Raw genomic sequence first — 24,741 nt, 5'->3', positions numbered from 1 at the left:
AATGTTCCATCCTCCTGGCTTGAGTTACACCTGCTCATTGTGACTCCGAATTTGAAAGGAACGCAGTAGGAAGTTTCAAGACCCTGGGTAGAGGAAGGCTGTGGTAAACAGGAAGGATGAGATTAGAAGGAGTTTAGGTGAGGTAAACCCTTGTTTTACTAGAAGGGTTTAAGAGGATATCCAGGTCAGGTGGGCGTGGTGGCTCACACCTATGATCCTAGCACTTTGGGAAGCCGAGGTGGGCAGATCACCTGAGGTCAGGAGTTCGAGATCAGTCTGGCCAACATGGCGAAACCCCGTCTCGACTAAAAATACAGAAATTAGCCAGGCATGGTGGCGCATGCCTGTAATTCCAGCTACTCACTCAGGAGTCTGAGGCAGGAGAATCACTTGAACCTGGGAGGTGGAGGTTGCTGTGAGCTGAGATCCTGCCACTGCATTCCTGCCTGGGCAACAGAGCGAGATTCCATCTCACACACACACAAAAAACCATATATATACACACACATATATATATATATATCTCCAGGTCAACCCCACCTAACCCTCAGCGGAGCTCCCCTCTGTTGCCTGGCTGGGTCCTGGGTTCTCTTGACACACAAGAGATTATGAGAGTGCGTGGAAACGCTGCCCTCATCATCAGGGCAGTGCCTGCCATGCCATCCAGAACGCCAGAACATCTCATAGGACTTAGTTTTTGGAAACGAGACTCTTGCAAACCAGTGGGAGATATGCTTCCAATGTGAGGTAAAGCAGAACTTTAATCACAACTGCAGTGTCCCACAGAATTCCAAGAGCCAAGACGGTAAAAGAATAAAAAAAAGAAAGGAAAGGGCTCAAATGAAAGACTTCAAGCTGCAGAATAAGATGAAATAAAAGGATTCAATTGAACTATCATATTCAGTAATGACTAATCCTAAGTATACAGGTTTTGGGGTGAAGGGATTTGTTTTATAAGTGTTTTGCGGGAAAATATTTTTTCCATCTTTGATTTTAATTAGAATAGATTTGCATTATTTTTCCTTAGGTTTTATTTTTAAAATATTTATTGCCACAAATTTAGAAAATAGAGGGAAAACATAAATAACAGTACATGTAAACCCAGTATTTTGTCCCTTCTTTTGTTCAACAGTAATTTCTCAGGCACCTACTGGGTGCCAGCAACTGTGCTCAGTGTGGTGACCAAAACCCTGGTCAATGAGGCAGCAAGGTTCTAACCTTGTTAGAGCTTACGGTTGAGTAGCTGAAATTTTGATTTCTTTTCTGTGCCCCTAGTAAATATATGATAGCAAACAATAAAGAGCTAGTTTTTGGTTTATTGTGTTCTTACTCTGTGCTGGGCCCTGTTCTCAGTGGTTTATAGCCTATTAACTCAGTTTGTTTCCCAGCACTCTGAGGGGAGGCTCTGTCATTTCCACTTGACAGATTGGGAAGTGGAAGCATCAGGAGGTTAAGCAACTTGTTAAAGTTCACAAAATCAGTAATGACAGTGTTGATCAGAATCCCAGCAGCCTGGCTCCAGAACCTGCCCTATTAATCAACGAACTGTACTGCCTCTCATAATACGTGTCAAATTGAGATGATACTTTATAATTTCAATTCTTGCTTTTCTGTTGAACATTACACAGTAACATCCTCCTATAATACCTATAAACCCCCAAAAGATGTAGAATTTTAGTTTATTCATTTGTCTGATAGGATCATAACGAAATAAGACTCCGTAAAGCTGTGTAATTTAGACATAGGAAACATTTGGATTGTAGTGGTATGTAGTGGGAACAAATGGTCTTCTGAATCAGGAAGAGGTGAGTTAGAGTATGCTGGTGTACCTACTTACTCACTGTGTGACCTTGGGCAAGTTTCTGAACCTTAGTTTCCTTTCCAGGCTAATATCTGCCTTCTGGACTTGTCACCAGAATTAAATGAGTCTACCTACATAAAATGCCCGGCACAGTGCCCAGTGCTTGGTAGAGGGTCTGCTAATGGCTACTGTTACTACTGGCTATTAAACGCATTTTAATCTTCTTTCAGAATAGCCAGATAGCACAGTGGTTAAGAATGCACATGAAAGCCAGACTGTTGGGTTCCAGTCCTGGCTCGACTCCTTCCTAGCTCTGTGACATTAGGCAAGTTACATAAACTCCCTGTTCCTCAGTTTGCATTTCTTTAAAACTGGATAGTTATAATACCCATGACTTAGAGTTTTTTGTGAGTGTTAAATTATTGTGCATAAAGCTCTGAGAACAGTTTGGTACACAGTAGGCACTGTATGAACGTTTTCTATAATTATCAATAATTATTAAATAACGTTTTCAGAAGAAGATAAGAATATTACACCTTAAAAAGCAGGTATCTTTAAATACTTCCTCGGCTACTGAAGTTTTGCTTGCTATTTTATATATCATTTGTTTCATGTTTGTGGCTCAGACATGGCTTATGCCAATGCTTATTGACACCTGAATTTTAAATTTGGTGATATTACTATATTTTATCTGAATGAACAGAATTTGCTGATTTGGCACTATATTTGAATGTGCATTTTTTGTTGAAAAATGACGATTCTGGAATGCCCTTCTCCCTTTCCAGATTATTCAGAGCTGGGAGAGCTTCCCCCACGATCTCCTTTAGAACCAGTTTGTGAAGATGGGCCCTTTGGCCCCCCGTCAGAGGAAAAGAAAAGGACATCTCGTGAGCTCCGAGAGCTGTGGCAAAAGGCTATTCTTCAACAGATACTGCTGCTCAGAATGGAGAAGGAAAATCAGAAGCTCCAAGGTTGGTTTACCGTCTTGATATTGAACAGGCCTGGTCTTATCTTGGCTCTGAAGTGAATCACATCAGACATAAGCTTGCTGTCTAAAAATATAGCAGCACGATAGTCTAATATACATATCTGTCTACATCTGTTGACTTTTTCATAGTAATATTAACAGTGTTTACTTTCTGGTGATCTAATGATAGTTTCAACAACTGTATTCATTATTCCTCTATGGTCACTGTTAGTACAGTATCTAGAACTTCTGAGATAAAAAATTTAAATCTAAGCTGTAATGCGCTGAAAGGTGCTTTTCGTTTTCCCCTCTCTCCCTCTCAGTCTACTTTATCCTCAGCCATAGTCTGTGCCTGTGTGTTAGGTATGAACTTTTCTTGTGTAAATCATTAAAGTGCATAACTTCACTCTATGTGCTTTCTCAGTGAGTTGCGAGTAATCTGAAGCAGAAACATTAGCTGAATTCTACCTGTACTGATATCAATAGTGTCAAAATATGACATGAACTTTGAATGTTTAGATTTTGTTTTTTTCCTGTCTCCATACTGATACTGGAACCAATTAATATTATCTTCAAAGTAGCTTAAGATGCAAAGTTTACATACCTTTTGGAAAGAGCATGGGTCTTAAGGTATCTAGAGAATTAATTGCACAGCTATAAAGTAGTGAAGATTTTGAGCAGAAAGTCTGCATAATCTCTTTGAAAGGGAAGATGTAGCAGATGATTCAGTCACCCTGCCATTGCCCCAGAACAGTTTTGGAATTGAAGTACGTTTCATTCAGCATCATCCTTGATTGCAAATTTTGGTCTTTTAAAATGACCTTGATGCTTGTATAGAGCTGAAAGTCATTAAGACACCAAATCTGAGGAATAAGCTCCGAAGAATGTGTTGCATTCCATGAGTTTCAGTTGCATAGCTAGTGTCATAGTGGGTGGACAGACGTTCTCTGTGCATGTCCATATGATACTTGTGAGTTATGACAACACTGTGTACCAGCAACGTAGTTTCTGCAGTTGAAAAGTATGAATTTATAGAATGTAAAGAGATAGTGTCTATATTTTTTGAATGAAAACAGAAAATGAAATATAAAGGAATAAGACCTTTCGATATGAAAGTAGGCCCACAGTTGGAATAGGCTAGTAAGCTTTCCAATATGCAGTTTTGAAGCTGAGAAAGACGGGTCTTCCCATCAGGGTGCTGTGGAAGGTGATAGCACACTGGGGGGTGTTTAGAGCAGGTGAGTGCTGTTTTCTTCCAACCCAGTTTTTCTGCCGCTTTTTTGTGTGTTCGTGAAAGTAATTCTAAAAGCAGATGTCTAAAAGATGTTTGATAGTGATGGCATTACTACAAGAGTCATCAGTTAAATGACAGCTTGGGAGCACAGCAGTTATATTCACGTGCATCTTGGGATTTTTGTTGAAGAGGAAAAAGGCAGTTATGCTCATCACGTAGGTCATAAACTTTAATGCCAATACTGGCCAATCTTCTTGCAAATGACAGCCCTGTAAAATCAGGGCATAGCTATAAAATGGGAATGGTGCTCACAGCTGACTTCTTGGGAATGTGGTGAGGACAGCTGTAATTGGTGAGGAGAAATCAGTATGCCACAAAAGCAGAATACATTCTGCTGTGCAAACAATGATCAGACAGACTAGAATGAGCAGGCAAGAGTTTCCTAAGGTTACCTGGAACCCCTTGCCAGGTGTTGCGTTAAGTTTACTGGCCCTTGCCAACATTCTTCTAATGCTTCCTCATCTGGCTTCATCTGGCTTCTTGGCAGTGTTCGGTTTTTGTGGTCTTTTATTTTTACTGTTTGACTTTGTTTCTCTTCTTAGCTCTATAATGTTCAACATGTGTTTATCTCTGTGGTGAAAACACAATGAACTTGCTTAATATAATGTTGGAAGCATTAATCCATTGTATTAGTATGTATAGGACCTGGATTGCTGATAAAAAAAAATCCAGCAATAAGAACCTGATTGCTTAAAAATATTTAGTAAGTTTTGTCGGGGTGGATTAGGGGCAGGGCAGAACTTTTACATTAAATATAGATGCAAGATTTGATAAGAATCAGCCAGCGTGTACAGTAAGTCTTCACTTCATGTTACCAATAGGTTCATGGAAACTGCAAATTTAAGCAAAATGATGTGTAATGAAACAAAGGTTTCATTGATAAATATTTGTCAGTAAACCAAAAGTTTATTGATAAAAACAAGAGTTAAGTTCCTGTGGCATATTTCTGGGCACAAAAACATCCCCAGACTTCTAAATAAAGACCCAAGACACTTCTAATATTAAATACTGATGTAAACGTGAGATATGTAAACATTTAAGCAAGATTAATACAAATAAGATAATTATTTACTTGGCACAGTGGCTCACTCCTATAATCCCAGCACTTTGGGAGGCCAAGGCAAGCAGATCACCTGAGGTCAGGAGTTTGAGACTAGCCTGGCCAATGTGATGAAACCCCATCTGTACTATAATTACAAAAAAAAGTAGCCAGGCGTGGTGGTGCACGCCTGTAATCCCAGCTACTTGGGAGGCTGAGGCAGGAGAATCTCTTGAACCCAGGAGATGAAGGTTGCAGTGAGCCAAGATGGTGCCACTGCACTCCAGCCTGGGCAACACAGTGAGACTCCATCTTAAAAATTCATATAACTCAGCATTTTATGCTTTACTAAGATTAAAACGATGTGATAACATTAAATTTTGAATTACAGTTGATGTTTTTTATTTAAAAAACATTTTTCTTAGTTATATAATATATGATGGTTTAAAAATCAAATATTCAGTGCAGTTCTTCTAAAATCTCTACAGGTGTGGGGGTCATTTAATTGCTGAGTCTCCCATCCTCTTAGCTTTCCATTCTGAGCTTTCAAGAGATGATGGCAGCTGGCAAGACAGTTTTGTCTGGGAAAGCCATTGTTAACTGAGCAGAACTGGGGACGGAGCAGCCATAGCCCACCCTCCAGAGTAGGCACAAATCAGACCTGAACGTTATCACAAAGTCCAAGTTGGCTCAGACCTTTATGTTAAATCATAATAAATATTTTAGAGAACTTTGTTGCAAATTTACATTTGATCTCAGTCCACAAGCTTATAAACCACATGGGTGTGTGGGGTCTTATTTAATATTGCAAACAGCTGGGTCCTGTATCTGAAGTTCTTGCCCTGCAGCCTGGGTGTTTGTTGTAGTTCTGTACCATCTGCCTTGGTTGATAAGGCATTTTGGAGGCCACTGATTTTAGGCAGCAGTGTTGTTAGGATACTGAAACAGCAGGATGTTCGTGGATTGAGCCTTTTCAGCTGAATCTTCTGGCCAGTTCTTTCTGGCTGTGTGAAGTTGTGATGACTTCAGAGCAGGATGCTCATGTTGCCTGCTGGGCTCTGTTAGGGTGGCCAGATGTGCTTGTAGCAGCCTTACTGCCAGAGGAACGTACGTTGGCCTCCAAAGCCCAGTGCTGCCGCCAGTTGCTGTGCAGCAAGGCTAGCCCCAAACCTGATTTGCTGCAAGGATTAGCTCAACTCTAGTGGCATTTGTTGTGTTTTCTCATATCCCAAATCACAGCCAAAAAAAAAATCTAGGGTTGACATTTTTAAAAAATGTGAACCCTAGAGATGTAGGGACTTGTTTAACAGGACCTTAGAAATGTATTCATCAGAATATGAGAGAAAAGATTAAAGATGGTAGATGGAAAACCATAAAAGCTGAGAGGAAGGCAGCACTGGGCCTAGAGTCGCTTGGCTTCCCTCTAGCTAGTAAATAACCAGGACCAAATCACCTGATCCTTCTGAACTTCAGTTTCTGTCGCCATGAAATGAGAGATTGGGTCCAGGAATCAATGTAAATTGTCAATTTAACCTTTCCCTTTATTAATATTATTCCCCCCTGGGTTTGATAATTTAGTTATAATTCTTCATGCGCTTTAGGTTGAGTAAGTTTGGTGGGCAACAGTAGCTCTCTTCATATATTTGAGAGATGTCATTTGAGAGGGGTAGATTTATTCAGTTTAGCTCCAAGCAGCAGAAATGGGACCAGTGGTAGAAGCTACTAAACGGAGGTGTTTGGCTCTAAATGAGAAAACTATCTTTAGAGTGCCTCTCCTAGTTTAGATGAAAAAAATTGCATCGAGTTCTCACCATGCTAGTCATCGGGAATTTTATTAATAACACATAGCTCCTGTCCCGGGATGGCTCATGGTTTGATAGGGTAAGATGGAAAGAACTGGGGAGATGTGGGTTGTGTCTTAGCAGTAGAGCCCACAGAGTACGTTGGGAGTGAGGGGTAAGAGAAATCACATACCTCCTAGGTTTTTAGCATTTTCCAAAACAAAGAAAATGGGTAGAGGCATGGACAGTGACTTATATTTAGATGCGTTAAGCCGGTTGTAACTTCCTGACATCTCAGCAGGATAACAAGTAGGCAGCCATGTTGTGTAATGGAAGTTCCATAGCTGTAGCCTTTACTAATGCGCTCCGGAATGGTCTCTTCCAGCCTCCGAAAATGATTTGCTGAACAAACGCCTGAAGCTCGATTATGAAGAAATTACTCCCTGTCTTAAAGAAGTAACTACAGTGTGGGAAAAGATGCTTAGCACTCCAGGAAGATCAAAAATTAAGTTTGACATGGAAAAAATGCACTCGGCTGTTGGGCAAGGTAAGCTTCATTGGGAAGCATCTAGTCAGCCTCACCCCTCATTGGTGATTGGGGAGAAGTGTGGAATAAAAAAATCTTAAGTCTAATTTTAGTGGCCATCTCCTTCTTTTCATCACATCTTAATCTATTGCCAGATACCTTACTTAGTAGACATGAGTTTTACCACCTTTCATGGTTCCTCTTAATTAAAATTTCCAGAAGGCCAGGAAATAGGAAGACAGGAACACCCAAGGGCTTCATTACCTATAAACTGGATAATGATTCGATGATATATTTTGAATTATAAACTAGAAACTAATTGTATGCCTTGTCTCTGGGTATTCTAGGGAGACAGCATAGTGTGTGGAGCACAGACCTCAGACAGGTGGTCTTGGGCTTCAATCTCAGCCTTGCCACTTACTTTGCAGTGTGATCTTAGACAAATGCCTCACCCTCTCTGAGCTTCAGTTTCCACAAGTGAAGATGTGGGTGCAGACAGTGAATGCTGTGAGGAGCACACAACATGTGTCTGCTGTATTGTAAGGCCTTAGAGAGCGGGCAGGATTCACTGTTTTTTTAGTGAGATCTGCCATCCCAGACTGTTACTGGTCCAAGAAGACGTAAGTACAGAACTTGAGACTTAAGTATTTGGAAATGTTTCCATGTTTCCAGCAGTTTGGCACAGTGATCCTAATTTAAAATGTGGACTTAACATTTTGTCCATCTTTTTTTTTTTTAATTTTGTTTTTCTACTCATTTTTTTTTTTACTGTATTGTATAAAAATATTAGCCTGTAGTAGATTGGAAAGTTTTAAAAAAGAAAAAAAATTGATGCTTCACAGATAGTTTGAGAACCACTATTTTGGAGCTTACCTTCAGTCATTATTAGTGTTCTAGTCAAACAATGATTCCTTTAAAAATATACGTTAATGTCTTCTGGCAAGAGTAAAAGCCTGAGTCTAATCTGTTTCTGCGCTACTGAGTTCTTGTTGAGCGCATCATGAATAACCAGGTGTTTTGAATAAGGGTTTCAAATATGTATAGAATGAGTTTTTCCTGACTTTATCAGTTGTATAGTGGAAAAACATTGTATATGCATTTTTTTTTTTTTTTTGAGATGGAGTTTTACTCTTGTTGCCCAGGCTGGAGTGCAATGAGGCGATCTTGGCTCACTGCAACCCCTGCCTGCCAGGTTCAAGCTATTCTCTGGCCTCAGCCTCCTGAGTAGCTGGGATTACAGGCGACTGCCACCACGCCTGGCTAATTTTTTGTGTTTTTAGTAGAGACGGGTTTTCACCGTGTTGGCAAGGCTGGTCTCGAACTCCGGGCCTCAGGTGATCCGCCCACCTCGGACTGCCAAAGTGCTGGGATTACAGGTGTGAGCCACTGCGCCCGGCCTGCATATGCATTTTTCATCTCTAGGAGCATTAATGGAACAAAGCAGTGTTTTCTACTAGAGTCTTTTAGGCATTTTTAACCTTTTCTGAATTTTGACGTCAATTTTAGTAATCATGGGTAGCTATTGTTTGTTACACCTTTTCCCTTTCTATGGATAAGGAAACTTGGGCTTAGAGCAGTTGAGTAGTGGCTCAGGGCCACAGAGCTGGGTTCACACCACTGTACTGCACTGCCTCCTGTTGAAGAGGATCTCCAGGTGCTTTTCTCAGAACATGCATGCAGTGGTGAAGACCGAAGCTCTGGATCGACAGCAGCTTTCAATGTGACTTTGGCAGGTACCCTCTTTCTGGGCTCTTGCCTTCTTGCTGATAGAATGAGAGACTTCACCGAGCAGAGGATCTTGGAGCTCTCTTCCAGTTCTAGTGTTCCTTGCACATGTACTTGTTTCTTGGGGTTTACCTTTACACCAAATGACCCCAAATTGCTGTTTTGAAAAGGGAGAAGGAGAGAAAAGAATGAGTCTGTTCTTCCCCCATTCACACTTGCCTAGATGATCACCTTCAGGTGTCTTTGCTTCTGCGAAAGGCAGCTTGCCTGGGTCTGTGACAGCTATTCCAAATATTTGAGCTTCTTAGAAGCCTGGCACCTGGATATTTGTTTTTCACTGGACATATTATGTAGGGGCTAAAAGAAATACTCTAGGAATCTGGACCCTGGGTAGTGAAAGTTGGGCGCAGATGATTGAGCATTCTGTATACTGGAGTGAGCTAAGGCTGACCTGGAATTTCCTTATGTATTGCCTGACTTTGCCACATCACTTTTTACTGCAGAAGCTCTAACCATAAAGGGGGCTTTGTCAGTCAGGTGGTTTTTAACACATTAAGATTTAACAACTCCAAACAAATGACGGCGGTCTATTTTGTGGCTCAGAATAAAAATGTGAATCTAAAAATTTGAGACTAAAGTTGAATCACATCTTTGGCCTTTGAAATAGAGGCCAACTCAGCTCAGAGACCTTGAAAGAGAGGACAGTTGTTTGGATTAAGAGGCCCTTCCTCATAGTGACATAAAAGACCCTGAAGTGATGAAAATAAAGGAATTTATAAAATTTTCCCAGTTAAAATTGGATAAGGGGCCAGGATTAGGGTATCGATTTAGGAGAAGATAACATAATCCCATGACATTACAGATAATTCAGTTTAGTTCACGCCAGAATGATTTCTCTAAAGATAACTGGATAGAATCTTATAAGCTGGAATGTATTTTTTAGGAATGGGATTGCAGAGTGGCTGCCTGAGCTGCTGATAGGAAGGGCCAGATGCAAACTCTGCTTGCCTTTGACCTGGCAATGCCATTTATAGAAACTTACTCTAGAAACTAATCAGCCAAAAGTGTACTGCAGTAAGAAGAATGCTTATTGTGGCATTGTTTAATAGTCAAAACAAAACGAAAAACCCAACCATGTGACTATCCCATGTCATATTCCTTGAAAAAGACACCGTGAGTAGATCTGTATTTACTGATGTAAAAGATGGCTGAGATAAGTTGTTAAATGAAGAGAGTACAGCATGGTCTCTGGTACAGTTGATATTTCCATGTTTATTTATGTGGAAAAACACCCATGATGCAGGTATCTGGGTTATAGGCAGGATGACCATAGAGCCCAGTTGACCTGGCATAGCCCTGGTTTATGACTCCTGTCCTGGCAAAATTATTAATAGCCTTCCTCCTCTTCACTTTCAAAAGCTTCCCACTTTGGATGGTAAATACATGTTCATTCTAGTTATGGGTAGTTTTTCACTTTCTTTTTTGTACCTCTTGCATTTCAGAGGGGGTTTTTTGCCCCATTTTTAAACTGTATATTATTTCTTAAGTGAGTAAGAAGCTATTTTCATGGGGGATGGAGGAACGGCCTCCTGCCCACCCAGACCCTGCCTGCAAGCCCTAGGTGGGCTCCACTGCCAGGTTTCTCTTGGGTTAGGAGTGAGGGCAGCACCATGGTGGAGGGGGTGTTCCAGACCATTCTTAGCAAAAACGTTGGGTCCAACCTACATGATCCTGTGCTTTAAATCACAGAATCCAAGCTTACTCCTGAATACCACAATATCTGGTACTGTCCAGTGACACAGCCAATATTCTTTTCTTCCAAAAAATAAAGGTCTGATAAGACAATGGGAATGATTTAGTAATAGGAAATTGGACATTTCATAACTTGGGAAAATTTCCCAGTTTGAGAAAAAGTATTTTGTGAAAAAAAGCCCCACTATAAATCACTTATCATGCTGACTGTTTTCTAGCCCACATTTACTTCTCGTCAGCGTTTGAAGTGTTTGTGGGTAGGGTGTGCGTGTGTGTGTATGGTCCCAGGATCCATCTATGAGCTGGAATAGCAGAGAGGGAGACAAGAAATAGAATAGTAGAAAGCAGATTTCAGGGTATATTTTTTTCCTGTTCCTACCATAACAAGCTACTACAAAAATGGTGACTAAGACAACAGAGATTCTTCTCTCAGTGTTCTGGAGGCCATAGCTCCAAAACCATGCTGTCAGCCTGTCTGCACTTGGCCTCCTCCAGCTTCCTAGACTTGTGGCCATGGCACTCCAGCCTCTGCCTCCTTGATCACATTGATTCCCTTTCTCATCTCCTCCTCTGCGTGTCTATTATAAGGATGCTTGTCACTGGATATAGGGCCCACCTGGATAATCCAGGATGCTCTCCTCCTCCCAACGTCCTTCTTTAATTCTGTCTGCAAAGAAGGTAACATTCACAAGAAGCTCCAGGTATTAGGAAGTGAACACATCTGTTTTGAGGGGCCACCATTCAACACACTCTACAGGGTCATTATATTAATGCTGAGATAAAATTATAGAATGTATAGGATGTGGTCATGGTTGACAGGGGCCCTGTATTTCTTCTACAGGGCAACTTAAAAAAAAAAAACCTGATACTTGAAAGGGAAAGAAGAAAGTGCTTACTACACAGTAAGTATTTCTAAGAGGTGGCCCAGTGAGACTTTTGAATCTGTTAATAAAAGGATTACTATTTGGTTCAAATCCACAGATAGTTATTTTATCATTCTTTGCAAGATAGGAACACAAAATATTTTTTCTCTAGTCCCCATTTGAGTAGCAGCCTTATTTGACGTTTCTGACATGGAGAACACCAAGAGAAAATGGCAGTCAGCATTCCTGGGCTGTCACTCACTGGCCTAATGACCTGGGGCAAGGGACCTATTCTCACGGCCTCTCTTTTCTTTACCATGAGAATAATCATGTTCCCCTTAGAAGGTTATGAGGATGATATGGACCAATATACGTAATGTGCGTGGAATGGTGATGGTGCATAGTGGCCTGGCAATAAGTGCTATCTGCTGCTGCTACCTTGCCAGAGCAGAAACTTCTTCCAAAGGTGGCCAGAGACGGAAACCAGAGAAACCATCCTCCTGGGCAGGCTGTTTGAGTGGCAGGTCAGGGTACAAAGTGTTCACTTTTTTTCCCGGATGGGAAGAAAGATCAATGCCTAACTTGGAGGCTTCCTTTCTCCCAAGAGATGAGAAAGACTTGGCGTTTTATTCTTCAGTCTTCTTGCTCTCCCCATTTCCACCTTTTTGGCCTTGTAATAGCTGAGTAATGAGCTAAAGAATTTTGGTTCAAAACTGTCACCTTTTAAAATTAGGTTTGCCCTAAATAACATCCTTGATTTTAAGAGAACTTTTTAAAGTTTTAGACATTTTCAATCACTGTGAGTATTCAAATTAATCACATATAAAGCATTAGGTAGAGGCTCTTGGACATTTTTTGCTTTTAGAGCTTTGTTGGATGCTCACATGGCAATGTCTATGCAGTCACTTCCTACCCAGCCTCTGGGCCCTTCTTGCAGCTTATCTTGCAGAAAGAAGCCTCATCAGAATTCCAGAATCTCAGCTATGATTAGCTTACTCCACCTCAGCTCAGAAACATGCATGGTTCCCTGGGGCTACCAAACACGGGGCAGGTTTCTTGCCGTCAATTTTGTCTCTGACAATAACCCTTCCAGCCTTCTTGCCAGCTGCTCTCTTCCACATGCACCCTTGTGCCTGAGGCAAACTGAATCACTCGGTTCCTTCCCTCTGGTTGTACTTTTCTCTTCCTTTTCCCTCGTCCTTAAGGCTTGGTTCAAATTGGTTGCTCAGTTTGAAATGAGCAAACGGTTGCAAGGACAGAAAACCAAACACCGCATGTTCTCACTCATAGGTGGGAATTGAACAATGAGAACACTTGGACACAGGGAAGGGAATGGCACACACCGGCGCCTGTCGTGGGGTGGGGGAGGGGAGAAGGGCTAGCATTAGGAGATATACCTAATGTAAATGACAAGTTAATGGGTGCAGCACACCAGCATGGCTCTTGTATACACATGTAACAAACCTGCATGTTGTGCATGTGTACCCTAGAACTTAAAGTATAATTTAAAAAAAAAAAGAAATGAGCCAGCTTATCTTTCATCTGAGCTGTACTTCCTTTTGTTTCTCCTTGTTTCTGAGATCACATCTTACATGACAGTTTTTCATACTTGGCCTTATTTCCCTAGAATGTCATTAATTGGCACCAGGTTGGAGCTCAGGTCATATTCTTTATTCCTTGTAGAGTCTGACAGAGTCAGAACATGATAACACGTTTGAGAAGTGAGAAGAAAGGAGGAAGGGGCCAGGGAAGTGAGGGGAGATTAGGGGGTGGAAGTAGGGGAAGAAGCAAATAGGACAAAGTTTTAGTTGCCTCCCTTCTGTTCCTATGCTGTTAATTAATAATGAAACTAGTGGCCAGGCACGATGGCTTATCCCTGTAATCCCAGGACTTTGGAGGCTGAGGCAGGAGTATCGCTTGAGCAGTCAGGAGTTTGAGATAAGCCTGCACGGCATAGTGAGACCCTGTCTCTATAAAAATAAAAAATAAAAAATTAGCCAGGCATGGTGGTGGGCACCTATGATTTCAGCTACTCGGGAGCTGAGGTGGGAGGATCGTTCGAACCCAGGAGGTTGAGGCTGCAGTGAGATGTGAGTGTGCCTCTGCACTCCAGCTTGGATGACAAAGCCAGACTCTGTCTCAAAAAAAAGGGGGGAACGTGAATTTGGATAAATGGAACATGAAACACAATTCATTTTTATTATTAAGTTGTATTCTGTGCATAAATTATCTCCATACCTTCTCCCCCTTTTAAAGGTGTGCCACGTCATCACCGAGGTGAAATCTGGAAATTTCTAGCTGAGCAATTCCACCTTAAACACCAGTTTCCCAACAAACAGCAGCCAAAGGATGTGCCGTACAAAGAACTCTTAAAGCAGTTGACTTCCCAGCAGCATGCGATTCTTATCGACCTTGGTAAGTCTGTGCCATCGATTGGAGATGACAATGGAAGTTTCACTCACATGAAAAATCTGAAGAGAGTGTCCAAGTTATTTATTGACCTGCATTTAGGTTTAGCAATCAAAATTTACTACTGAGACTTTTAATTTAAAAAGCCCTAGGGTAATCACAAGTGTCGTCTTCAAGCATATAAAAATCTCTGTATTTTCACTGGGTAGCTTGTTAACTTTGCTTGGCATGAAGGGAGGGTGTTCATTAAAGCTGCAATCATAATTGTGGTTCAGTCCAGTAACTCAAATATTGATAGGAGTTTTTATAGTCAACTGAAGGAACATCCTGGAAAACGTATGGATGTTCAGAACCGAGGCTTGGTTTAATTACAGGAGCCACTCCCTCGTTTTTACTGCTTACAAACAGAATTCATCAGAAAAATCGTAGAAAGCAGTTTGTGTGCCTTAGATGATTTTATTTTGGAAACTGGGTGGCACCTTGTCTCTTGAATAATTTATAAAATATGAAGATGGGAACAATGTACAATCAGCCCTCCATATCTATGGGTTCTGAATGTGGGGACTCAACCAACCTCAGATGGAAAGTATTTGGGAAGAAAAATCAATGAAAACTAAACAATAATATAGATTTTAAAATATAGTAACTGTCTATGTAGGATTTACATTGTAGTAGGTGTTATAAGTAATCTAGAGATGATTTAAAGTATGTGGGAGGATGTGGCTGGGCGGTGACTCACACCTATAATCCCAGTACTTTGGGAGGCCGAGGCGGGCGGATCACGAGGTCAGGAGAGCGAGAGCATCCTGGCTAACACGGTGAAACCCTGTCTCTACTAAAAATAAAAAAAAAATTAGCCAGGCGTGGTGGTGGGCACCTGTGGTCCCAGCTATTCGGGAGACTGAGGCAGGAGAATGGCGTGAACCCGGGAGGTGGAGCTTGCAGTGAGCCGAGATCGTGCCACTGAACTCCAGCCTGGGCGACAGAGCAAGACTCCGTCTAAAAAAAAAAATGTGTCTGGGAGGATGTGCACAGGTTATATGCAAACATGACACCATCTTATAGAAGGGCCTTGAGCGCCATGGATTTTGGTATCTGTGGGGACTCCCACAACCTATCCCCCTGGATACCAAGGGATGACTGTATTGGATAGATTTGCAGTTGCCACTGTGAAGAACTTGTTGAACTGGCATGTGATTATGATGCACAGAGAGCCCTCCTGACTTGTCAGTGGCCATGCACAGGGTCAGGTGGCAATATGGTCCTTTTTGCCTGCTACCTGTCACCCCGGCTGCTGTTTCTGCTGGTGGTGAGCTGGCTCGATGTGGCGGGAGTTTGGCCCTGCTGCTTTTAGAGCATGTGGCCCTGCTTCCAGAATACCTGTTCTGGTTGCAGCTGCTGCTGCTGAAGGCTCCACAGAGCACTCAGTGCTTTGGGGCCCTGCAGTGGCTGCATCAGGCAGTATGAAGTCCTTTCCTCTCAAGCCACATAGCCGGCCTTAAATGTTAATTTCATAGCCCTTAAGGTTATTCTTTAGCTTAAATGTCATCTCTGAGAAACTGTCCCTGACTGTGGTCTCCTCTTCCCACCTCAAGACTGGATGAGGTGTCCTGCTAAGCCCCCTGTAGCACCCCACACTCTCCCCATGGTGCGTATCACATTTTTCATCATCACCGTTATCTGCTTATTATCATCACTGCTGGTGCCTAACTTCACCTTGGGCCAAATGTTGTGCAAAGGGACTTAAACTCCTTTCTTTAATCCTTACAACATGATCAGGTATATGTTGTTCTGTTTCTCTTTAGAGTTGAGAAAATAAAAACAGAGAGAATAAAAACATGTAACTTGCTGAAAGTAACACAGCCAATTTGCCGCTAATCAGTGTGACTTTGGAAACTGCCCCTTTTTTCAACTTTTATTTTAGATTCCAGGAGTGTGTGTGCAGGTTTCTTACAAAGGTGTATTGTATGATGCTTAGGTTTGGAGTATGATTGAACTTGTCACCCAGGAACCAAGCATAGTACCCAACAGGTAGTTTTTCAACCCTTGCCCCCCTCCCTTCCTCCCCTCCTCCCCGTCTAGGAGTCCCTGGTGTCTGTTCTCATCTTTATGTCCATGTGTACCCAGTGTTCAGCTCTTACTTCTAAGTGAGAACATGTGATGCTTGCTTTTGTTTCTGCATTAGTTTGCTTAGGATAATGGCCTCCCGCCGCATCCATGTTCCTTGCTGCAAAGGACATTATTTTATCCCTTTTTATGGCTGCAGAGTACTCCATGGTGTCTATCACATTTTCTTTGTCCGGTTCACTGTTGATGGGCACCTGGGTTGATTCCATGTCTTTGCAATTGTGAATAGTGCTGTGATGAATGCTTGAGTACATGTATCTTTTTGGTAGGATGATTTATTTTGCTTTGAGTATGAACTCAGTAATGGTATTGAAGGGTTGAATGGTAATTCAACTCTTAGCGGAACCTATTCTTCTTACTCCACCTCGCCGACCTGTCCTTAGTATACAGCAGTGACTTTTTACTGCCTTTCTCCCTTGTAGGATGCAGCCCTCTGCAGACTGGGCTGGGGCTGTTTGGCCATTATACTCTCGGCTCCTAGGACGGTGGCTGTCACACAGCAGATGTTCAAAGAATCTCTTTAAGATTCAGAGTATGAGACACTACACTAGCCCCGCCATCTCATGGGCCCTCACAACAGGCCTGGGAAGGTGGCCTGCACCCTCTCTAAGAAATGAAGAAACTGAGGTCACATGTTGACCATGGTCACAAAGTCAACTGGGGGGAGGTGGCAGCAACTGAACCCACTGTCACCGTGTTTCCCTGGGACCCTCTGAGCCCAGGAGCCCCGTGTTGTTGTGCAATGGCAGGCCAAGGCAATGGCTTGGTGGAGCTGGGGCCCATTTGGCCCACTGACCCTGATGAAAGCAGTTTTGTGAATTAGCAGTAGCTGCATTTGCTGACATGGTGCGTAACAGGAAATGCCATCATGTTCCTATCATGTGAAACAAAGTGAGAAATAGGTTCAGGGTAGGAGGCTGAAAGGGAGGGAGTACAGACAGCCCTGCTCCCCACACTTGCTCACAGGCTGGGAGGAGGAACGGGAAGGTGTTTCCCCTCCTGGATTCAGTCGCCTTCTTCTCTTCATTCCCCTGCGGTATCCCCTCATTCTTCCACGCGCACAATCAGCTCCTGCTTCTTGTTGCTCAGATGCCGTCACTTTTCTGCAAAAGGAAAAGAAGAGTCCAGATGAGCACAAGGGCCTCTGCGTGACTGTGCGCTCCCAGGGCACTGTGTGTGCCTGAGCGCCACCACGGTCTCCCCTGCGGGGCTCGGGAGCCTTCCCCGAGCTGGCGTGAGGTCTGTGGGAGCCCGGGGTTTGGCCTTTCCCGTCCGCTGGCAGGGCTGGCTGCATTCAAGTCCTGTCCATCCCTGTCTCTCCCCGCCCCCTCCCCTCTCCCTCTGCTGCCCCTGTCCCTGACAATGCTGACCCCTGTCTCTTCCCCACTCTTTCCCTTCCTCGCCTGGCCTCCAGTTTGGATGCCATCCGCATACTTCCCGAGGGCCTGAGAGGAACTCCGTGTGCAGCAATACATTTCCCAGGTCACCTCTGTGTGTCTCTGCAGGCTGTTTCCAGGGACCCCCCGGGGTCAGTCTCCTCTCCCCACTGGAACGGGGAAACTGGGGTTGGCCCAGACCCGGCAGTGGAGTCCCAGGTGCCCTCCCTGCCGAGCTGACTCCGCCCGAGGCCTCCCTCAGAAGCTTCTCTAGACTCTACCCGTTACCTCCCCCTTTCTTCTCACCCAGGGTTGCGCTGTGGCCAAGTCAGTTGTTTAGTCTACACTTTCTGTTTAGTCTACACCATGGCTACCTCAAGACCCAGTGAAGGTGTGTAGTACAGAGCAAAATCAAATCCATATTTCAGTTTTCCTTAAAAAGGGACTTTCATATTCTGACCAGAAGAACAGAATGGTTGGTTGGATATATTTTGAATTTTCGTGGGTTTTTGTTTTCCTGCCTCTTGCTGTACTTTCTGAAATTGGCTTTTAGTCTAAACAGGTTGTTTGTTTTGTTTTGTTTTGTTTTGTTTTGTTTTGTTTTGTTTTGTTTGACAATGTGTTTTCCTCCAAAGAGTAAGAATAATAGGCCTCATGGCTAGGTAGCGTTCCATAGTGTGTGAAATATTTTCTCAACCTTTGTCAGATCTCATCTTTACACACCCTGTGTCATTGGGCACGTGCCGTTATTTCCAGCTTAGAGGGGATGAATGAGCCCTCGAGAGCTTGAGTTTTCTGTCCACACTGCGGGTTACTCAGTGCCAGAAGCTTGAGTTCTCTCCGCACACTGCGGGTTACTCAGTGCCAGAAGGAGTTCTGGAACCCAGGTCTCCTCAGTCTCCATACCACATCCCTTCTAGGGCACCATGCTGCTTCTGTGTTTCTGCCCACTCCATCCCAACACAACTCTTCCCACCCCTGCTTTGGTGGAATCCTGTTCCTTTGGGGTAGATCACACCAGCCAGAGGCAACTGCTCTCAGCTTAGCAGATGATACTCATCACATTATTCTTGAAGCCTTGGGTCAAGCGCCTGCCCCGCCCATCTGCATCCGTTTGGTTAGCCCTTAGACAATTGCCACTTTTTTCATCTCTAATTCTCTGACTCCCTATCCTGGGTAGACAACACGGACTGCCCAGCATCCTACCTTCTGTCTGGGACTTGCACTGTCATCCTGACCACACTGGGGGCTGACAGTGACACTGGGAAATTCCTGGGGGACCCCCTTCAGGCTTCACATCATCTGCTCCCTCCCTAGCATCCCAGCCTAGAACACTTTCCAGCCATCAGCTGCATTCCCCAGTAAGGTGTGCAGTCTCTCCAATGATGGGAGGGCTTCAGCCAAAAGAACACTAACAGGCCCAGAAACCCAGGAGCTCCATTAGATCAGAAAGCGGAAGCAAGAATGCACCTAATCTCCCCCACATCAATGGCTGTAGTTTTATTAATCTGCATATTATAGGTCAGTAAGGGGGTGGCACAGTTTATAATCCCTGCAGGAGTCTGATGATCTTTTGGTGACCAGAAGTGCCATGTTTTGGTGGGGCTTCTAGAGATCCTCCATCAGGGAGACCAGACATGTTTGGCATGCCTGTGCTGCCGTGAGAGGCCAAGCGTGTGTCCAGACCACACGTGGGGGTCACGGGTCCAGCAGCAGAGCTGTCATGTTGATTGTTTGCTTCGACTAAATGTATAAAGCCTGCCTGGTGTCCAGAAGAAAATACACTATAATCCAATTTTTTAGAATCCATAAAAGATGAGAAGTAGGAGAACCTTTAGAATCCACAAAAGATGAGAAGTAGGAGAACAGTTGGATTTTTTAGAATCCATAAAAGATGAGAAATAGGAGAACCTCCAAAAGGAGGGAATCAGCTGAGAGTATTGAAGATGACCAAGTACAAGCGGGTAGAGAGGAGTGCTCCCCCCTTTCCTCTCGCAGGCGGTGGGCTGCCTCACTCGGCCTGGACACACAGCAGCATCGTGCACTTTGAGGGGCAGATGGAGCTGCTCATTACTAGCAGGGGTGCTGGCGGGGACCACTGTGTTCTCTTCCACCTTTAAGTTGAAGTCCTGTGTGAGAAACGAAAAACCTTCATGGCAAAAGACAGCAAGGGACCTAGAATGTAACATTCAGCAGTCTTGTTATGTCACGCACCTGTCTGTCCAGTTGGGGACATTGCTCTATGAAGCTCAGTTGAACAATCACAGTTCAGGAGCCCAATGATTTCTTGCGCCGCCAGCCACACACATTATTCTGAAGAGTGAGCCATTGTCTCTGATCTTATCAGGAACACATCGTGGGATCATGTTTATTTGGTCATTCTAAATATACCCTTTAAGTCCAAAGTGAGATAACTAAATGTGGGTGATAAAAGGAAAGAATGAAGTAGGGTATGATTTCCTTTCACAGAGGTCTGGAATCTTCCCACCTCCTTCAAGTCAGTCGGTGGTGCTGGCAAATGTTTAATAAGCAGCTCCTCTCACCCCTCAGAGGAAGCCCTTGGTGTTCAGTGTGTGCAGATTTCCATTGTGCAACTACTCCCCCCATCGCCCATTTTAAGCTACCAACTCGATGTCACTGGTCTTGGAGTTGGGCTCACAGAGCCGGTGGGAGCTCATTCAAGTGCTTCCCCCAAACAATCTGCTCCTAAAAGAACTCTCCCTTAATCTCCCAACTCTGCCATTCAGGCTGATCCCCTGCACTGTGGGAAGCATACATTCTAGTAGGAAGACTGACACTGGGCACCTGATAACCACGTGACTTAAAAATCTGAGGGTTACAAAGGGTGTTTGTTATCTTCAGTGTCTCATTTCAAATTCTGCTCAGAGCTAAATGCAACAATGTGAGATGATGTTAGTATCCCAGATCTTCATCCAGGAAGGAATCTTAGAGATCATTAGGTTGTAGGGTTTCTCTTCTGCAGAGGAGTTAGAGGGTCAGTGTCAGGTTGCTGGTTTGCCAGTACCACTCCCTGGAGAAAAGAGCAAAAGAAAGAAACTTGTTAGTCAACTGTGCAGAGCCACCATGAGACTGACTAGCTTTGTGGGTGGCCCCGTGTTTGCTGCAAGAGACCTCTGGCCTTTTGTAGCAGCTGCCGCATGGTAAACAGAGCCGAGATATCAGGGGTCTCGCTGAAAACGCAGTCAGATGGGCTCTGAATAGAGTAAGGCAGGACACTCTGAGATGGGGTGGGGTTTCTCACAGCACCGTACAGGGACCACCTGCAAGATCTCTTGAGGGGTTTGTGAAAAACACATTCCTGAGGTCACCGTCCTTGATCTGCTGCTTATTGAGAATTTCTGATGCCTGGGATGTGCAGGTTTAAGAAGCCCCCAGATGATCCTGATAGGATTGCTGCCTGAAAATTGCTGGGTGAAGGCTCTTCCACCGCCAAGTGATAAAGAAGGAAAAGATTCATCCTTGAATAACATCCCTTAGATGAACAAAATTCCATAGGAACACTTAGTTTGTGGAGCACTTCATGAAAAGAAAGTATTAGGTTATTTAGAAATGTGTTTGAATTGTGGATCATCTTATAGGCCTTTCTGGCATATTTCTCCACTTAGATTCACAAGACACATCAAATGTCTTTCTAATATTAATAAAGAGGTTTTTTAACGCTCATGTTTGACCCTCTCCACTTAACTATCCCATTCTTATTTTGTATATGAAGGTAGTCTGCTTTACAGAAAAATGTAAAGGACCTGCACTCCTCTGCTTTGTGGTAAGTTGTAAAATGCAGTTTAAAGAGGCAGGCCCTATATCCTGAAGCATTTATAGGAAGGATTGCATAGTTTTACCTGGCTTCCCTCAAGGTTGGCAGAAATTAGCTTTCCTTGAGCTGGCATCTTCCCGAGCTAGCGTGCTTCTCCTATGGGGTGTGCGGCCTTCTGTCCTGTCTTCTTGAGGCAGAGCTTCAACCTAGAATCTGTTCACAAACTGTGAACAAATGCAACAAACAGCAAACAGTCTTTTGCTAATAGTTAAGGTGCCTTGAGTTGGGTGCGAGGGGCTGTTCTCAGGGGTGCTCTGCCCACGGCTCTGGCCCACTGCTGCAGGTGAACATCACATGGGTGGTCTTTGTGGAATGCCATCAGTGCTAGCTTAGTAATTCCTAAATGGGAGCTGGAGAGCTGCAGTGCTCAACACTGGATTATATGAATGTGGATTGTCCAGGAAATGCTTTTGATCCCACTCATCCACTCTCTACTCACGTGACCCACCTCTCCCTCTTTACTTGGTGTTTACTCATGAATGTGGGTGAGTTGTCATGTTAGCCTAGAATAGCCGTTCCCAAACTTTGATGGAAGGATGCCATTCACTTTGAAAATTATTGAGTAGCCCAGAGAGCTTCTGTTTCGATGGATAATTCCTATCAATATTTACCAAATTCGCAATGAATTAAAACTGAGATTAGTATTTATTTGATTCTTGTTTATTTTTACATAGCAATAATAAACTTGTACATATAAAAAATTATAAAAAATGACTGTTTTCCAAAATAAAATTAGTTAGAAGTGTGACATTGTTTTTACGTTTAAAAAATCTCTTTAGTGTCTGATTTAATAGAATCTGCTGAATTTTATTTGCTTCATTCATTCTGTTGTGCTTGTTATTTGAAGCATATAAACAAAAAGCTGACCTTGCACAGATCTATAGTTGGTAAAGTAGGGAGAGGACCTCATGGACCCCTAAAAGCATCTCAGAGACCTCCAGGGGTCCTCAGAATGACCAAACATTTAGAAGTATTGACCTGAAAGAATGTAAAACAGGAAAACAATGTCTCCCCCAATAGAATTTGGGGTAAAACATGGACTGTGTTACAAAGTCAGATGGGTGCAGTTGTCCTGCTTCACCGCTAGTCAGGAGCTGAAGGCCAGAGACTCACGGCTGTTCCCCAGCCTGGTAGTGAACTCAGAGGCCTGTCTTGCTGTATGGTGGGACAGGAAATTGCATTTGGGAGTCTCATAGAACACACTGGAAGATGTGTTTTAGCTTGGCCAGGTTCGTGCAGGACAGGTTTTTTGCATGAAGAAAATCAATGACAGTTTCTGAAACTGCACCCTGGAAGCCTTGACCAGTTTGGGTAATAACAAGAGATTTGAAAGTGCGGGGTGTACAGGTGTTTTCCTGAATCTAGGTGGTAGTGGTGATTATTATTATTTGGAATTCAGCTTTCAGTTCTACCTGTCTGTGAGTTCCAAATTTTGTGAAAATTAGTTGCTTGGACTAAACTTTTCTTTGCCTCTGGAAGGCTGTCAGAAAGCGAGATTTCCGGCTTTTGTGCAGTGTTATAGTTTAGTAACAGCTCTGCAAAGTTGTTCCTTTACCTTAAATGTAACTTATTTTGCATTTGTTCTACAGAACTGTCACAAGTGTGCCCTTTTGTCCTCTTGTTTGAAAACTGGGTTTTTATAATGTGTGTGGTGTATCTGAAGATTATTGCCCATTATTGAACACCATTCATAGCAACCATTTGCCTTAGGCATTGTACATGTACTCTCCACTCTGCAAACGATGTGTTCTGCCCCTTTTTAAAAAGAGGAAGCTAAGGTTCAGAGAAGCTAGGTAGTCCATTCTGAGCTTCATGTGCCAGAGGCCATTTTGTACTTACTTCAAATGCCATTGAAATAAATGCACATCAGAGAGTTGTTCTTAGCATAAGGGGTACTACTACATGTAACTTTTTACTAGCGAAATGGATGATGTTCAAGAGCTTTGGTTGATGAGAAAGGCGTCCAAACCCTGGCACCAGGGACTCTGGAGCAGAACTTGAGGCCAGTGCCTGTCGGGCCTGGGTCCCCACACTCCATCTGTGTGACCTGACTCTGGGTGGCCTGCTCTGCCATTAGATTGCCACGGTGCCCTCCTCTGGTTGAACCTTTCTTGAGAAGTGCTTGTTGGAGGCCTGAGTGCAGAGCCTGTGAGAAGCCCTGTGTGGTTCCTGTTGCCTGTCAGCTTGCTGGTAAAGGTCTTAGGTTTGGCAGAATTTGGCCCAAGGTTTGCTTTCTCATAACGTACCACTCGGTAGCAAGGTTGGGAGGAAGGTGGCTATAGCTATTTCTGGAAGCTGCTTAGGGAGCTGCCTCCCCCTAAATTGGTACATAATTTGCAGGGCCTATTGCAAGATGAAAATGCAGAACCTCTTATTGAAAGATTATTAGGAATTTCAAGACAGAGACAACAGAGCATGAAGCCTTGTGCGAGGTCCTTCTAAGCACAGAGCCGGTGTGACTGCGCAGAACACACACCCATGAAGCCAGCTCTGCCCCCACCATCTGAACACTCTTTAGCGGCCAGTTAGCATAGGTCACTCCCCAGCCTGCTAGGCCCACACCCTTAGGGATGTTGTGAGGCTTAAATAAGAAATAGCCACTTTGGGTATATACCCAAAGGATTATAAATCATGCCGCTATAAAGACACATGCACACGTATGTTTATTGCGGCACTATTCACAATAGCAAAGACTTGGAATCAACCCAAATGTCCATCAGTGACAGACTGGATTAAGAAAATGTGGCACATATACACCATGGAATACTACGCAGCCATAAAAAAGGATGAGTTCGTGTCCTTTGTAGGGATATGGATGCAGCTGGAAACCATTCTCAGCAAACTATCACAAGAACAGAAAACCAAACACTGCATGTTCTCACTCATAGGTGGGAACTGAACAATGAGATCACTTGGACTCGGGAAGGGGAACATCACACACCGGGGCCTATCACGGGGAGGGGGGAGGGGGGGGGGATTGCATTGGGAGTTATACCTGATGTAAGTGACGAATTGATGGGTGCTGACGAGTTGATGGGTGCAGCACACCAACATGGCACAAGTATACATATGTAACAAACCTGCACGTTATGCACATGTACCCTAGAACTTAAAGTGTAATAATAATAAAATTAAAAAAAAAAAAGAAAAAGAAAAAAGAAATAGCCACTTTACAAGCAGGGTCAATTAGTGTGGGCTCTGGTTTCTGTGTGAGGTAGTTTGCCAACATGAGAGGGTATCTGATTA

General features: G+C 43.5%; 1 protein-coding gene across 10 annotated transcripts in view; it reads left to right on the top strand.

Annotated features, from left to right (window-relative positions):
- Positions 1-24,741, top strand: part of TBC1D1 (TBC1 domain family member 1) — a 242,938-nt gene that overhangs the window by 192,628 nt on the left and 25,569 nt on the right. For all 10 annotated transcript variants that reach the window (XM_023224635.3, XM_023224636.3, XM_023224634.3 and 7 more), the window contains 3 exons: positions 2,587-2,772; positions 7,268-7,429; positions 14,005-14,163. In XM_023224635.3, the coding sequence (XP_023080403.1) occupies positions 2,587-2,772; positions 7,268-7,429; positions 14,005-14,163 (507 nt within the window). The remainder of the gene's footprint in view (positions 1-2,586; positions 2,773-7,267; positions 7,430-14,004; positions 14,164-24,741) is intronic.

The sequence above is a fragment of the Piliocolobus tephrosceles genome, chromosome 3 (genome assembly GCF_002776525.5).
Source record: "Piliocolobus tephrosceles isolate RC106 chromosome 3, ASM277652v3, whole genome shotgun sequence".
Taxonomy (NCBI): Eukaryota; Metazoa; Chordata; class Mammalia; order Primates; family Cercopithecidae; genus Piliocolobus; species Piliocolobus tephrosceles.
This window is presented reverse-complemented; position numbering and strand designations above follow the sequence as displayed.